Source organism: Tympanuchus pallidicinctus, unplaced genomic scaffold, assembly GCF_026119805.1.
Source record: "Tympanuchus pallidicinctus isolate F22 unplaced genomic scaffold, pur_lepc_1.0 scaffold3, whole genome shotgun sequence".
Lineage (NCBI taxonomy): Eukaryota > Metazoa > Chordata > Aves > Galliformes > Phasianidae > Tympanuchus > Tympanuchus pallidicinctus.
The window spans coordinates 106,468,262-106,483,635 of NW_026294747.1; the positions used below are offsets into that span (position 1 = coordinate 106,468,262).

At 40.1% G+C, this 15,374-nt stretch overlaps 1 protein-coding gene across 1 annotated transcript in view; it reads right to left on the minus strand.

The window, feature by feature from the left end:
* The window catches only part of ITGA9 (integrin subunit alpha 9), a 214,506-nt gene that overhangs the window by 43,433 nt on the left and 155,699 nt on the right, over nucleotides 1–15,374 (minus strand). The window contains exons 19-23 of the mRNA XM_052693234.1: nucleotides 12,781–12,867; nucleotides 11,223–11,302; nucleotides 8,067–8,156; nucleotides 5,563–5,671; nucleotides 2,752–2,859 (exon numbers count right to left, since the gene is read on the minus strand). Coding sequence (XP_052549194.1) covers nucleotides 2,752–2,859; nucleotides 5,563–5,671; nucleotides 8,067–8,156; nucleotides 11,223–11,302; nucleotides 12,781–12,867 — 474 coding nt within the window. The remainder of the gene's footprint in view (nucleotides 1–2,751; nucleotides 2,860–5,562; nucleotides 5,672–8,066; nucleotides 8,157–11,222; nucleotides 11,303–12,780; nucleotides 12,868–15,374) is intronic.

Genomic DNA, 15,374 nt, shown 5'->3' on the forward strand with positions numbered 1-15,374 from the left:
CAGGAGCAGCGAGGTAATAACTCCTATTAACACCTCCCAGAAACGAAGACCATTCCAGTGGGCCATATGTGACTCTCTTCCTTTAATTATTTTTGTGACTGAATGAAATTCTAGGTCAGTCAACACACTATGAAGGACTGAGCTCTTGGCACTATTTTGCTCAGTCTGTGTATATGTGAAACACAAACTCCAGTGTTTTTACTATGCTTTTTCACCCATAAATTTCCCTGCTGTACTGTACACCAGAGAAGTGCCGAAAATACTGTGAGCTTTCAAAACAAGAAAACAGTTTAAGTTACAGATAAACAACAATTCCTGACCCTCTGTATTATCAGCTATTCTGAAAGGTCCAGCAACGCTGACAGCTAGGACTGCTGGAAAAAGGTGTAATTACAGAAAGAACACAATCACCTCTACTACACTCTAGTTCCTACAGAGTTCAAAACAAGCAAATGCTTGAAATCTTGAATTAATATACACAAACACTTCTGAATGTCATCTTTCCTTGCCTTTTCGTAGATCATTCCAACCTGCAGCTTTTAGGTTATTTGCTTAAGTGTATTTAGTCTGAGAAAAGATGAAAAACTGAATAATTTTAGCTCCCTTTTCAGTCAATAAAAACTCAGTGTGAGAGAAGTATGAGGAAAGAGAGCAAAACGATTTTTCTGTTATCATACCACAACTTGGGAGACATGGGTTCAGGGCCTATCACAAATAGGACAAATTACACAAATTTCTTGTGTAACCTACAGCAAAACATTTGGTGTTTCAATTACTTATCTGCAAAGCAGGGATAAGCACTATCCCAGACATGATTTGCTTGGGTAATATTTATTAGCAAGCTAGAGGTGCTCAAGAAATCATGTCAACTGTATGCTGGGTTGCATCAAGAGAAACACAGCCAGCAGGTTGAGGAAGGTGATTCTGCCCCTCTACTCTGCTCTCATGAGACCCCACCTGGAGTACTGTGTACAGTTCTGGAGCCTCCAACACTAGATGATCAGAGAGCTGGAGCATCTCCTCTAAGAGGACAGGCTAAGAGAGCTAGGGCTTTTCAGCCTGCAGAAGGGAAGGCTCTGAGGAGCAGCCTTCCAGTAGCATATAGACGGCCTAACCTTGTCAGTGCAACTTTGAGTTTTAAGTAGAAATGATGACAAAGTATGCCTGGAAATTAGCCCTTATACACCATGCAATATGCACACCAGCTAATTTAAGTATGCAAAACAGGTGTCTTGTCTAAGACAATTTGCACAGATTTCTGGAAGAGTCAGCATCAAGAAACAAGCAGTGCCACTTCAAAGAAGACTCCAGCAGGGAAAATCTGTTAGGATGACTTCCTCATCTCTGGTGGGGCTGTGAACACACATATTCACACAGCACGGAGAGATGGGAACAATCAAGGACATGGGTCAGGATCCTCTGTCCTGCAATGTGTCCAAGAGAAGGTGGTTATCCACATACAGGAATGGACTAAACAAAACATAACAATGTGATGTGATGGAAAGCAAGATGGGGAATTATTGCAGCCTAGTTGGAGAAGCACCACCTGAGTACACAGCTACTGCCTTGTAGGAGTTATACTGTTGAAATAATGGAATATTTGCAATAAATGGTGACAAACTGGGGAGTGATTGCTATTTTCTTTTGTTAACATTGCTTGGGAAACCAGAAGGGACCACACAGGGAAGGGAAAGCAAGATTTAGATGAGAATCATAGAATGGCCTGGGTTGAAAAGGAGCACAATGCTCATCCAGTTCCAACCCCCTGCTGTGTGCAGGTCGCCAACCAGCAGCCCAGGCTGCCCAGAGCCACATCCAGCCTGGCCTTGAATGCCTGCAGGGATGGGGCATCCACAGCCTCCTTGGGCAACCTGTGCCAGTGCTTCACCAGCCTCTGGGTGAAAAACTTCCTCCTCATATCCAACCTAAACCTCCCCTGTCTCAGTTTAAAACCATTCCCCCCTGTCCTATCACCATCCACCCCCGTGGATATATATATCTCAATCATACCCTTCTATAGCACAAATCTTGGAAACCTCTGGAGTGATGTCTTATTGGATCCTCACTGACAGTGATTCAGTGACACAGTTACCTGTGTATGAGGGATGGTAATACTTTTCAGCCAAAGGGCCAGAAAAGAACCTAACCACAAAGCAAGTAGAATACTTCTATTCAAGAAAACCACGAGCTGATGGAATGAGATGTTTTTTTTTCTTGTAAGAACAGACTACTCTGAATTTACCTCAGTAATGAGGCTTCCCAGTATTGGCCACCACAGTATAAATGATGATATTTCAGTGGTTTAACAAAAGCTTTGAAAATAATAAAAATATATTAAAGATGAAATCTAAGAATGTGTCTTATTTACCACAAATTACTTTGGTTTTCTTTGTAGCTGACGTAAAATCAGCCTTTGAAAAATCTTATGTTGAAAGAATAAATTTCACTGCTATTTACATTTGTTTAAAGGTCAGAAAGGATAACTTATAGCATGGAATAGAGAAAAATATAAGCAAGTGACTCCAAAAGTAATGCCTCCTACTTATTTCGATGAAAACTGCAACAAAGAACACAAGAGAATTATTTGATAGAGCAAATTCTCAGCTACAAAACACTACTTTTCAACACTATCACCACCATTACCTGTGCATATTCACCAGCAGTCAGTAAGAACCTGCATGTTGTGTTCAGCAAAACCTGCAGACATTTCACTCCCTCTCTGAGCAGTTGAATACATGGTAATGTACTCACCATCATCTGCTGAACGTGAAATATTTCAGCTCCAGTAGCAGAGAGGCGGTTTGGAAATGAAATATCAAGAAAAGCGCCAGGAAGAGTGCTTGGTCCAGCATTGTAAACCTGTAAGAAAAATAGGCATACAGATGTATTAAAAAGTCCTGAATAAACATGACTGCTCATAAGTAGGAAATATTTGTATAACCAGAGCTGGGAGCGTAGGTACATTTGAAAAAATTCTCATACTATGCCAGTTTTATCATCTTTTCAGATAGCACCTTCTCCTTTCAGTATCAGATGAAGTCAAAGGATTACTCTGCCTAAAAGTCTTTCGTGATAGCTCACACAACAAGTGAGATGCAGATTTGGAGGATAATTACCAGTCATCAATACAAATAGCATAGGACTTCTATCTTTTATACAGAGACTCTGCTAGTACACTGAAGTGTTTTGGTAACACCACCCAGAAGACTGTAAAAAATATTGCTATTTCTATCAACATCCTAGTTTCCATCAGGTAACTTCTGCAGTATATTCTGCCTGTGTTTTTCTTACAGGGAAGAGTAATGATGATTGTGACTACTGAACTGCAGGCATGATGAACTGAGTTGCCAAGAAATGCACGTGAACAACTTCCAACCAAGATCTGGAGTTTCCAATTAAATGAAACTCTTAGTGGAAAAACGTTGGCTTTCTTTCACCCCCACAACTTCTCAACCAAAAGTCAAAGAATTTTCAGTACACCACTGAAATGTATCCAATGAAAACTGCTAAATTTGAGGCTTCTTGCTGAAGAGAAAAAAAATCCATGGACAAATGTCTATTAAAGTAAGTTTTCATGACTACCTGCATTTTTCTTTTATCAGGGAAAAATATCTCCTCATTGTTTCGAGCAACACATGTATAAATGCAAACAGCACAAATATTAAGAGAATATTAATCTGCTCGAAGACAGTACAAGATGAAGTAATTGGTCTCTTAACAATGTAAAGTACCAATATTAAAAACAACAGATATTCATTCTTCAAACACTGTTTGTATTTGAAGAAATGCCTGACTGATACAGAGAATCAGTTCACAATGTCAAATCCTCACAAAAACCCCGAGGCTCCAAGCAGGGGGGAAATCCCACTACAACAGAGCATGGTAACAACTGCATGAAATACAAATATAATGTTTCATGTAAGACATTTTAGAAAATGCTGGTTACATCACTGTGATCAGACACAAGAGTTAATGCAGAAAAGGCATTTTCATTGCACATCCCGTTACCCCCAAAAATTGATGTATAGATCTCTTTCCTTATTAATACCCTACATGGTAAAGATTTTCATATGTATAAAAAAACTCTACAAAGCTCTGTAATTTTGTAAGTCATCTCTTTGTTCAGTTAACAAACTATTACTTTTCTCCATCTGGAGAAGATTAATAAATGGCAGGCAAATCATTAAATACAAGCAAACAGTGATATAAACCATGCTCTGCCCATTATGAAACTCTACCCTTTCTCTCTGACAAACAGTTATGAGGTTTACCATGTTATTGGTGAGCAGATCTGTGACTTGTTACTGTGTTGTTTTCCACTCTCATATGGGTAGCAACCTTATTAATATTGCAACTCACAAGTGTGTGTACGAAAGGCAAAAGGGTAGGAGAGGATAAATGGTGGCTCTGCCAATATATAAACTCTCTCTTGGTTATCTACTATCACTTCATTTTATTGAAAATAATCATCCAGTTAAAGCATCAGTACATATGTTCCTTATCTGTTTATAACCAATATCTGGCTGGGGAGAAGTAAAGACCTAGAAAACCTCAAGAATGGAATCAGTATCATAAGAATTAATAGCCTAGTTCACAAAAGCTTTAATGTCCTGGAATTCTGCTTTCAGTCCTTTTCAGTAAATAGCTAAGGGCAGTGCATGACAGTGGGGGTTTAATTGCTCTGGCCCACAGTCTGTCCACAGAGGCTGACATGTGTTATTCATTATGAGCTGAGTGGCATTCATGCCTAGGAGAACAGAAAGGGGAAAAAAGGTGAAAGACTATTTTTCACGATCAACGATTCACCCACCTCTGCCGGATTTATCATTCCCTAGTTCCATCTAGCGGTCAAAAATGATTTGAAGTGCTTGTAATAGAGACAGTCATGGCCACGAGACAAGTTTATTTTGGTCCCGTCACAAGAGCTTGCTGTAATAACTGTTCCATACACTTTACAAGATCAGGATCCCAACTGACATGTGCTTTTAAATTTATAGATAACGTCTGAATAACACTGATGTGCTATGAGACATGCAATGAAACCTTCTCACACCTTGTTTCTGGTTTTACATTCTCTTTCCTGCACTAGACTCTCATCAGTAACATCATAAATATTTTTGTATTAGAGGTATTTGGCCTAGTCAGAATCCATTGCACAGGTACGTGCTTGTTCTCATGGATGAAGACTGCCCACACCTCTGCTCAATGACTATGACACTGAAAAGAATTATTTCTCCCACTTGATCCTGAGACTGCATTCAAGATGTGGCACTTGGGTAATTTTGTACTTGGCACACTATGAAAAGTAAAACACAAACAAACAGCAGCAGTATGAAACTATGACAGTGAGATGTCCTGTCTGTAATTATTGTACTAGTATTTTCAGACAAGGAAATACACCATCCCTGTACACATGAATCTCCCTGTAAATATGGCATCCAATCAAAAATGCACTGCACAGCATACTGTGTTATGCAAGCAAGCCCCAAAGCCCTTAAATGCACTGAGAATAAAAGAGATACAAAGCTAGAACGTACTGTCAAGCAACAATTTCAGTTTTACCTGCAGTGTGAAGTTAAGAGACTGGAAACGGCATTCATGGCTTTCCAGCTGAACAAAATTGGACGCTTCCACAGAGTCACCATAGAAAAAGGAAGTAGGGAAGACTTCTCTGAAAGATCAAGACACAGATTTAGTAAGTTTTGATTGCCACCAAAATTAAATATATTTGTGGTATGCTTAAATCTCACTGCTTGCTTTCTGGCCATGGGAAGTCCTATGGAGCCATTCTGCACTAATGCAGTATTTTTTATTTGATTTCCTCTTGACAACAGTAGGTTACACAACCAGCATCTCAAGTGATCTGGCTTAACACCCTATCATAGAAGGAAGCAGACTTACTTGGGTTACTTTTCCTCCTTTCCTATCACAAAACACCTTCTCCTGGCCTGTGGCCCTTCCTGTGGATGATCTGTGGAAGTTCTTTAGCACATGTTAACACGTGAAATCACCGCACTACTGAGTTCATCTGAAGTACTAACAAACGGGATTTTCACTTACTCACTAAAATAATGCCCCAATTTGGTCTACCATTTACAGAGCATTTCATCAATAAACACCCTATTAGTTATCACTAGGTTTATGATTTGCAGATGGTTAAAGGGAAGAAAAGAGGGGGATATGACTTGCTTTAAGCTAGTCACAGAGGCCAAGTTCCCTCAGCTATTCTTAGCATCTTATTACAAAGTAAAATGCAGTAAGGTTCTATCAGAAAAGACTCTGAAGCATGATAGTACCTAGAAATCCTAGACAGGAGGACTAGGAGTGCTTTAAGCATTCTTTGTGCTTCCTAATGTCAGACTGCACCACTGGATGGAAATGGTCCTGATGTAATTTTGTACAGACTGTAGTAAGAATCTGTCTAAAACTCAATTTCTTTCCCAGGCTGTTCTTTTGATCAGAGGTTTCTGAGGCAGGATTTTAAGCCTGTTTAGGTACATTTCCTTCTTTTTTCAGGTCTCTTGACCTGCCTCTTATGGCAGGGATCACTAGGGCAAACAGCAGGAGACAAACTTGACTCCTCCCATCCACAGTGCTGTGCCAGTAGGCTCCTTCCAAGCATGTTACAAGTCCTTTGGGATATTTATCACAAGAATTTGCTCTCACAGACCCACACACTGATAACTAATTAAATTAGGTTTTAAAGACATACTGTCTGAAGAAGAGTATTCCTAGTATTATTTAGTATTGATTGGGAATGGTGCAGCTGCCAATAAATCAAACTTTCCCCTGGCAGTTGGACATTTCTGTGAGCTGGAGTCAACTAAACTTTGTATGTGTGAGTGGAAGAAATCATCCAAATAGTCAGGTGGGGCTAAAACTTCAGAAGCATTAAAAAAAAAAAAAGTATGTTGTGAAGAAAAAGAAGCCTAATTTATACCAGGCTTTTGGTTTGTAGCATTCTGTTGGTGGGGAACAGAGATCTAAAGGCACATTATTTCTTTTGTATCTGTAAAGCTGTACAAAATCTGTGTAAAAGCAGTGCCAAGTAAGGGATCCAGAGATACATTTCTACACAGTCTTTAACTCTGAAAATGCTCAAAAACTTCCAGAATATGTTGCTTCTCAGTATAGAGAAGAACTTTGTCCTTGCTTGCCATCTTGTGAGGTCTGGTAGTCCTCATGGTGGCTAAACAGACCTTTGCCACTTGGGGACAATACTCATGAGTTTTTACTTCCCAAATTTGGAAATGAATGTCAACTTCCACAGCCCACACTGATGCTACTTCACCCCCAGTGACCAGGTCACTCAACTCCAACTTGAACACTGTCTATGTTAGGGGTCAGTTTATTTGGACTAATCCCAAATTATTCACTCAAGATGTACAATGGTAATTTTAAGAGGAAGAGGAGACCTCTGAGTACAAAGGCAGGAACCAGCACATGTCCAGTTCCTATGTATTGTATATCAGTCAAAGGGTGAGTGATGTTCCACAGTTCGTATTTGGATGTTCTGCAGACTAAGAAGCAGAGCTAGTGGGAAAGGAGATAGAAGCAGAAACAAATTCTGACTGTGAAATTAAACAGAAAGGCAAACAACTAGACTCTACCAAGATCCTTAAAATCCCATAACATTCGACCCTAACCTTTGGCCTGGTGATTCTCAATCATATCTTTAAAGGCATGCCTTACAGAACAAGATAAGATTTACTTTTCCTATTTTTATTTTATTTAAAGTTCCATCGTATCCACAGAATCACGTGAATTCAAATATGATCACGAAAATATCTACAATAGATTTGATTTTAATGAATTAGTATTGTTAGAAAGGAGTGAGAAAGAGTTACAGTGCTGGAATGTAAAGAATGACAAATAAAATTCCCAGATAGCGAATGAGATTGTCCTTATTTCCAGAGTCTGGGAAACAAGAAAAAAAAATAAAATAAAATCAACATTCCACTACTTGTAAACAAAGAGAAAAATTCTGTTTTTCACTCCAAGAGGTTTAAATGTTATTGTTAGGATTACTGGCATTTTTTTGTTTTCATTTGATGACTGGTGCTTACCCATTGATAGATGAGTCCACTTCATGCATCAGGGGCACTGATAGGGTCAGAGTATTATCATGCAAGGACTCCACGCGCTCTACGTTTCCACTGTGCCAGAAAGAAAACATAAACATGCTGTAAATCCCCAGCCTTTGCATTATCTCACAGTTACACAGCTACTATCCCTATGTTTTGTGCTCTGAACTCCTCTTGTTGAGTGATGTCACCTCTCCTCAGGAAGCCTTTCAGAGGGTAGGAGTTACATTTCTTCACCCCACTTTGCAGAGGGCATGGCATGTACACAGTATATACTTTGTGGTTATCCCTCTGTGGATGGGACATGAACAAGCACAAGCTGAAAAACCATATTTGAGAAAAGCAGTCAATCCAAAGGGAAGTGCTGTCATCATTCACAGTGGAGATATACAAGGACATAAGGCATAAATGCAAGGACTCATTTTTCCCAGCCTGACTGTACATCGGTTTGGGAGGATCACATACATCTCACAGAGGGTTCCTGACTCAGTAAACTAAATTTCACTTTTAAGTACCTGAATTGCTTCACAGCACTGTTTCATAGCTATGAGCAACCTTGCAGGCCACATCCTCATATAGAACTAGCCATAAACTCTTCTCTGTTGTACTCCCTTCGCATGTAATTAGTTGTCAAAATGAAAGTACTACTTTCTATCTTTATATTATAGTCAGCTGCCACCACTGGTCAAAAGCAGAAGGAAAGAAAAGTAAGTAATCATCTCTTATTTCAGTCATTTTATTTCAGTGTGAACATTTATGTATTAAATCCAGGAAAGGCTGAAATGCAAGCACAACATGCAAACTTGTAAATATTCTAATCCTGCTTGGTGGGTAACAGCTCAGAAGATATGTTGCACATACTTCCAGACTCTCTAGCAGTGACTAATTGCTTTCTGCCTTGCTGTTCACTGGATTTACTCACAAATCAAACTGGGAAAAGATATGCTCCCATTTACTTTAGGACAATATCACTGAGGGAAAAGAAGCAAGCTGTAACATCCCAAATGATACACCATTTATATGATGAGTTGCTTAATTCGGTCCCAGGAAAAAAGAAGAAAAAAAAAAGACTTAACAAAAACTGGATGGACTCATAAGAGTCTGAAATGGAGGCATTTTTCATCTCAGATATTGAGATACTCTGGTGGCAAGTAGAACAAGCATGCAGAATTCCATACAGATTTCAAATGTATGCAGCTAATACATTTCAGAGTTCCTGTACAAAAGGAGAACATCACTCACTGAGCCTAATTCTAGCAAAATAGTTCACTCCAGGAAGTAGTGGAAGAGTTTTGTCGGTGCTTAGTTGCTCCTATGCTGTCTCACTACTGAACCAGTCTCCCACTCTCTTTTGCTATAGGTGCTTATATGGAATTTGCAGCTACAAGGAACAAGCTAAGTGGCCACCTGAAGAGCAATACTTACATTCCCATGACAGCATAGTACAGCTAACAGCTTCTCTATCCCTAGACAATTCTGGAGGACTAGCTCCAGTTTTGTGTGGGAATAAAGTCCATACTTGTTGTCTATCCACAGCACATAATTTTCCTGTCCATTTCCTTATTGCTGACTTCAATCAATGGCTCCCTGCTGCAGACTAGCAACTCTTGTGGTAGAAAATATTACTATTATTTGACAGCAAGGGAATTGAGTAATTGGCCCAAAGACAGAGAGGAAACAAGGGTAGTTCTGCACTGGGAAGTGCATTGCTGTCTCTGGAGGTTCAGCTGAATCCTTCACAAAACAACTGTCCTCCAGTCCGCCCTTCTGAAATGAAAGACATTCTCTTAAGCTCTCAGAGCATTTGCACTATGTGCACAAGCTGCTATCTATAACTTCACCCCATCTAAAGGCACCAGCCAACCCTCCTCACTGGTGAGGCACAGTGAGGTGACTGAGGAGAGCCCTGTGCTATCCAAGGCATGGAAATGAGAGGTACAAGCTGGAAAATGCTGCCTGGGCAAATTTAAAGCAGCCGTGACCTATCTTTGCAACGGCTGGCATTCACCCAGCAGATCCTGATTCATCTCCTGCCCTAGAAATATTATGGGGTCATCTAAACACGTGATCAGCTACTTTTCACAGAGTAAAACTTGCATAATGTGCAAGCCATGGCCTTGCCCACTTGATGTGAGGTCTCACTGTCAGTGCTTCATAGCAGCCCCACGTGCTGCAGGATCTTGTTCCCCACCTACAGCTGTTATAGGAGCAGTCACTCAGCAACTGCAAGATCTCATCTCTCATTCCCAGTAAGCCTGTGAGGCATCAGAATGGGGAGGCGAGCTGTTTGGAAATGCCATTGAAATGCCATTTTTGATGTTGTAAGGTATGAAGATGGCCTGTGGAAGCGGCAGCCAGTCCCCTACTCAGCATGCCAGAGCAGCAATTTATGGCCTAGGTTAATGAAGCTGTGCTACAGTCTCCAAATAAACACCCAGACATTGCCTTGCCTTAAACACCCATGGAGACTACCTCTTTTGTAGCAGATCATCCTGGGTGCCACATCTTTTATTTCATTCCAGATAAAGTGATTGTGTTTACATTATAAGGTCACTGGCTAGCATTTGGCACCATCCTACTTCAGTGCCTGATGCAAATGCCCTTGGGACAGTGTCCCCTTCAACTGTTCCACGCATCTGTCAAACCTTACTGAAGATCCAGAGTGGGAAAAAATAGACATGTAGCTTTGGAAACTGTCAGTAAGATCTCTGAGCATCTGATGAAAGCATTTTTCTTTTCTGGTTTGCATCCAAGCATACTTATTTCATTTAAATGCTGGAACAAATGGGTCTGTCTGGTGCTGATCGTCAAGCACAGCTGAGCTGAGCTTGATACACAGCCCAAAGGGATGAGCAGAGAAACACAAGGGCCTTCCAACTGAAAGAACACAAAATGCTCCTTCAGAATCACAACTGCCTGGCAGACAGAGCTTGCACACAATTCCACCTCACTTCTCAGTGAAGGTAAGTCACATGTTTCCTCTGTATTATCAAACAACAAGCATTTAGCTTCAGTCATTCAACCTCATTTACTATACATGCACGTGCTGATGATTGCTACCACACAATTGTAAGCACAGGCAGTGCACACATCATGCAACAAAGTTCCAAGTCATCAAGACAGGAAAAGTTCTCTTACCTTTGGGCAGTGACAAGGAAGGTAAGTGTTTCCTCTTGTCCAGATAGGTGGCTTGTGTCAAAGATTACACTGAACTCATACTGCACAAAGAAAAAGTGGCATTTAGAGACTGTTTCAAACACATTTATTCTGAAGCTTCACCTATATTCTACTGGTCTAGCTAAAAACAAGTAGCATATTTTGATATTCTTAATAGAGCCCCCTCTACTGCACAATAGTGAAGGTTTAACTTTACAATTGCTAGGTTGTTCAAATACTACAGAATCTGATTTGTCATTGTGAGAAGGCCTTTATTAGAATTGCCATTCAAAGATATTTTGGGAGCAAATTATCTGCCAGTGGAAGAGCCTTCTAGCATTAGGAGATCATTCCTGAAATTGCCTCAGCACCATTGCATGCACTCATTGCTGCCAAGAAATCTTCCATGAATCTCTCATGCACAGGCATGCACAGACACCAGGAACAACCAGCAGTAGCTAAAGCACCATCCAGGCCACTAACCAAGCTGGACATAATCAGGTGTTAATTTTGAGTTGAGAAATCTACTGAGTTGATCACTGTAGCACTACATTAAATATTCCACACAGCAACATTTGTGTTTAACTCCAAAGCCCAGGTGAAATGGTTTCCAAATTCATGCTAATTTCAATGGGGAAGGGAAGGGAAGGGAAGGGAAGGGAAGGGAAGGGAAGGGAAGGGAAGGGAAGGGAAGGGAAGGGAAGGGAAGGGAAGGGAAGGGAAGGGAAGGAACTACGTCACTCTGAAGCGAAATATTGAAATTCTTAAATTCCAGGTGATATTTTGCTATTGCAATTTTTTCGATTTGCTGTTGCATTTTTTTCCATTATGTTGTGTATCTTTTTAAATGTTTCAAAAGAGCATATTGCAAGCAACAAATAATATGTTAAGAAAGAAAGCAACAAAAACATGAGGTCAAATGTTGTGGCAATTCAAACAGAAAGGATTAATTTTTAAAATTTAAATTTTGTAAGAAAATTCAGATACATTTTGTTCAGATCATCCTAAAATTATGCCGATTCTCAGTTCCTGGGTTGGTCAATGTATAGTTTTGATTAGTGACAGAAAGAACCTGGCTGGATTTCTAAATACAATAAGAGAGTTCATCTACTACCCAAAAAAAACGTTCTTTCAGAGTTATCAGAAAACCATAATATGAAAAATTTATTACAAAACTTTCATTGTCGTTCATACGAAAGCAGTCATGATTTAAATTGAGAGCAGGCAAAAATAAAAATACAGTAAGGCAACACAAACGAGACAGGGTCTTTTTCTAACATTCCACTAAGATTTTGGTTGCTACAACTGTTGCAACATTTTTTCAAGAGTATTTAATTGCAACGCACAAGTTATTGCTATTGGCTGTACCTGGTGAGTACATTTGCCCTCCCACAGCCATGCAAGGCCTGGGTATCTGTGTTAGAAAGCTACATAAGGTATCAGCCACAGGCATTGAACAGAGCAGTTATTCTACCCGACACTCTTTGGAGAAAAACAGGGGAAGAAATCATCACTGCAGATGAAAATATCATGGCATTACCCTAGATTTTGATCTCATGAAAGGAAATTCCACACTGCACTTGAGGAAGTCTGACTCCAGCAACTCACAGGAAATTCCCAGCTCCTCCTGTAAGAAAATAAAAAGACCACAAAATGATGGAGAAAGACTACCAAGAGATGTCATTGAGATAAAGTATCTTAGAAAATAAAACATTTCCCATTATAACGCTGTTACTCATGGTCCTGATCTCTTAGTCTCATGGGATGAACTACAATGATAAGGGTACCAGCTCTTCTTTAATGACACAGTGGTGGTGCAGAGTAAATTAGGGGATGATCCCCTCCTCATGCTAAACCATGATGGCCTATGAGCACTGTCAGTAATACAAACTGAGAAGTTCAGAGCACTAACATAAAAGCCAGCCCATTAAAACAACAGAAATGAATCTACTGAAGCCTTCCATTGCTCCATAAAATAGGAGCCTAGCTCCAGGTTAGGACGTTCTCATCTCCAGATCATCAGAAGACAGTTGCATGCCCTGTCTCTGTGGAAAAGTTCGTAACATAAAATTTTCAGAGTGAGATTCAGCTCCAGAATCTGGATGCACACCTTTAGGTGACTACCCAGAAGAGTTCTGCTAAATGATCCAGGTGCTCCCATCCTAGCAGAGCTAGAAAACTGCTAAGCAGAGCAAATGTAGGTGTTCGTTCCCAAGTGAGCCAAGGAAGTGACGAGGCCCTGCTACTGAATAGATCAACACTGGAGCTGTGGTATTGAAGTATGCAACTGTAATATGAATGCCTGAATTGAGAGATATGAATCTGAAAATTAACCCAATTATGGACATCTATCTGGAAATCTCTTAGATACAGGATATATCATTTATCCAATCTATTTTAGGAATCTACAATAGTTTGTGAAACCCAGGCTCAGTCTCCTCTTGGCACATTTCCCAAATCATTCATGAGTTTTGCTTTAAATATGTACTTCAATTTAAGCATTTGCATGAGTACCATTCTCGAATGGAACAAGCACATGTTGAAGTGGCTTCCCAAAACATGGACCCAGACTATAAGCATCTCCAGGAAACGTCTCTCTTGGTTTCATGTTTTGATCTGAGTGCTGCATTAGTGGTCTACAGACATTACCCTGTCTGACTGTCAGACCACTACCCGTTACTCTGACTGCATCCAGATTCTTGATCTTTCAGCTGTTTCCTTTTGTTTCCCCTCTATCTTCAAAATCATGGTTCAATTCATAGCACATGTCAATAGATGATTATACCCCTAACGTCATTTTTCTCCCCTGATTTAGTTATTTGACTGGTTTCATGTGTAAAGAAAATAATCTAAGGAGAAAATCCATGCATGCTTTGAGACGGCATGAAATCACTTCAGTAGTACCCAACTGCCAGAGCAGTGGCCTCCATGTTCATTTTCTCTATGGATTTATTTCCTTGCAGTCCTCTGTATGATTCTATTTCCAACATTACAAAAGATGGCACTGCCCAGCAAATCAGCTATCTAGATTCAGTTGTACAAAGCTGTCATCTTCCTATTCTAGGTCAGATCTTCTCCTCCATTTAACAAAAAAGAGCAGAGAAAGTGCGTTATGGGAGAAGCATCTCCTTCACTTGCCTTTTCCACTCAGCGATCTGGGAACTCTTCTAGTTTTATGTGGATGATCTGGTGAATACACACTGAGCAGCTGCGCAACCAAATGAAAAATTTCACAGTTGTTTTCTCTGGGAACATTCTTGGTTCTGTGTTGTTCCAACATCCCTAGCTGTCTGACTGTAGCAACCTATGAACTCTCTTTCATCATCTCCCCGTTTCTGCTCAGTCAAGAGAGATTTCTATTTACATAGCTGTCTGGTGGTGACAGTGACCAGACAGACCCAAGAGGCTGCCTCCTCTCCCTATGTCTGTATCGCTTCAGAGATGTCAAAAAACACGATAACAGAAAGAACAGTCATCTTGATCATGGAAGAAGTGCAATTCTTCTTCATTTTGCAAATTGGAGGCTGCCTGCCTCTGCAGTCCTGACAACAGGCAGGCAGATGCCAGTTGTTTATAACAGTCAGTTAAGGAAATGACAGATAAAACTGCATTGACCATTTCTATTGTCGCTGCTTGCAAGAGCTTAATAGATGTGCTGAGATTGACTAGAAGGACCTTCTGACTTCATTAGCATACCATCCAGTTTAATGATTAATAAAACACTATGCACGCTGCAAAGTCAAACTGCTCAGAGATAGGAAATAGCATAAAGAAGTCTGCTGAATCACTGGATCGGTATTCTTCACTATTTCTATACTACCTAGCAGAGTTTCTAATTTGCTTAGAAAATGCAGCCAAAGCGGATGGAAGCTTCTCTGCTGGTTACAGAACATGAATTATCCAGACAACTTTGTCTTCCTTCTGAAACATCTGACAGCATTTCATGTTTTTAGAAGAGTCAATCAGCTAAACAGAGAGCTAATTAGCCAAAGAACTGTAGTACTACTGCATAACAAATGAAGAAACACACAGCTTAGGATGACTAACAGTCTGTTCCTCCAAACAGAAAGAAAAGTTCTTGATGACTGTAACAAGAACAATGAAACAGCTGAGTTCTAATGCTATTGAAAGAGG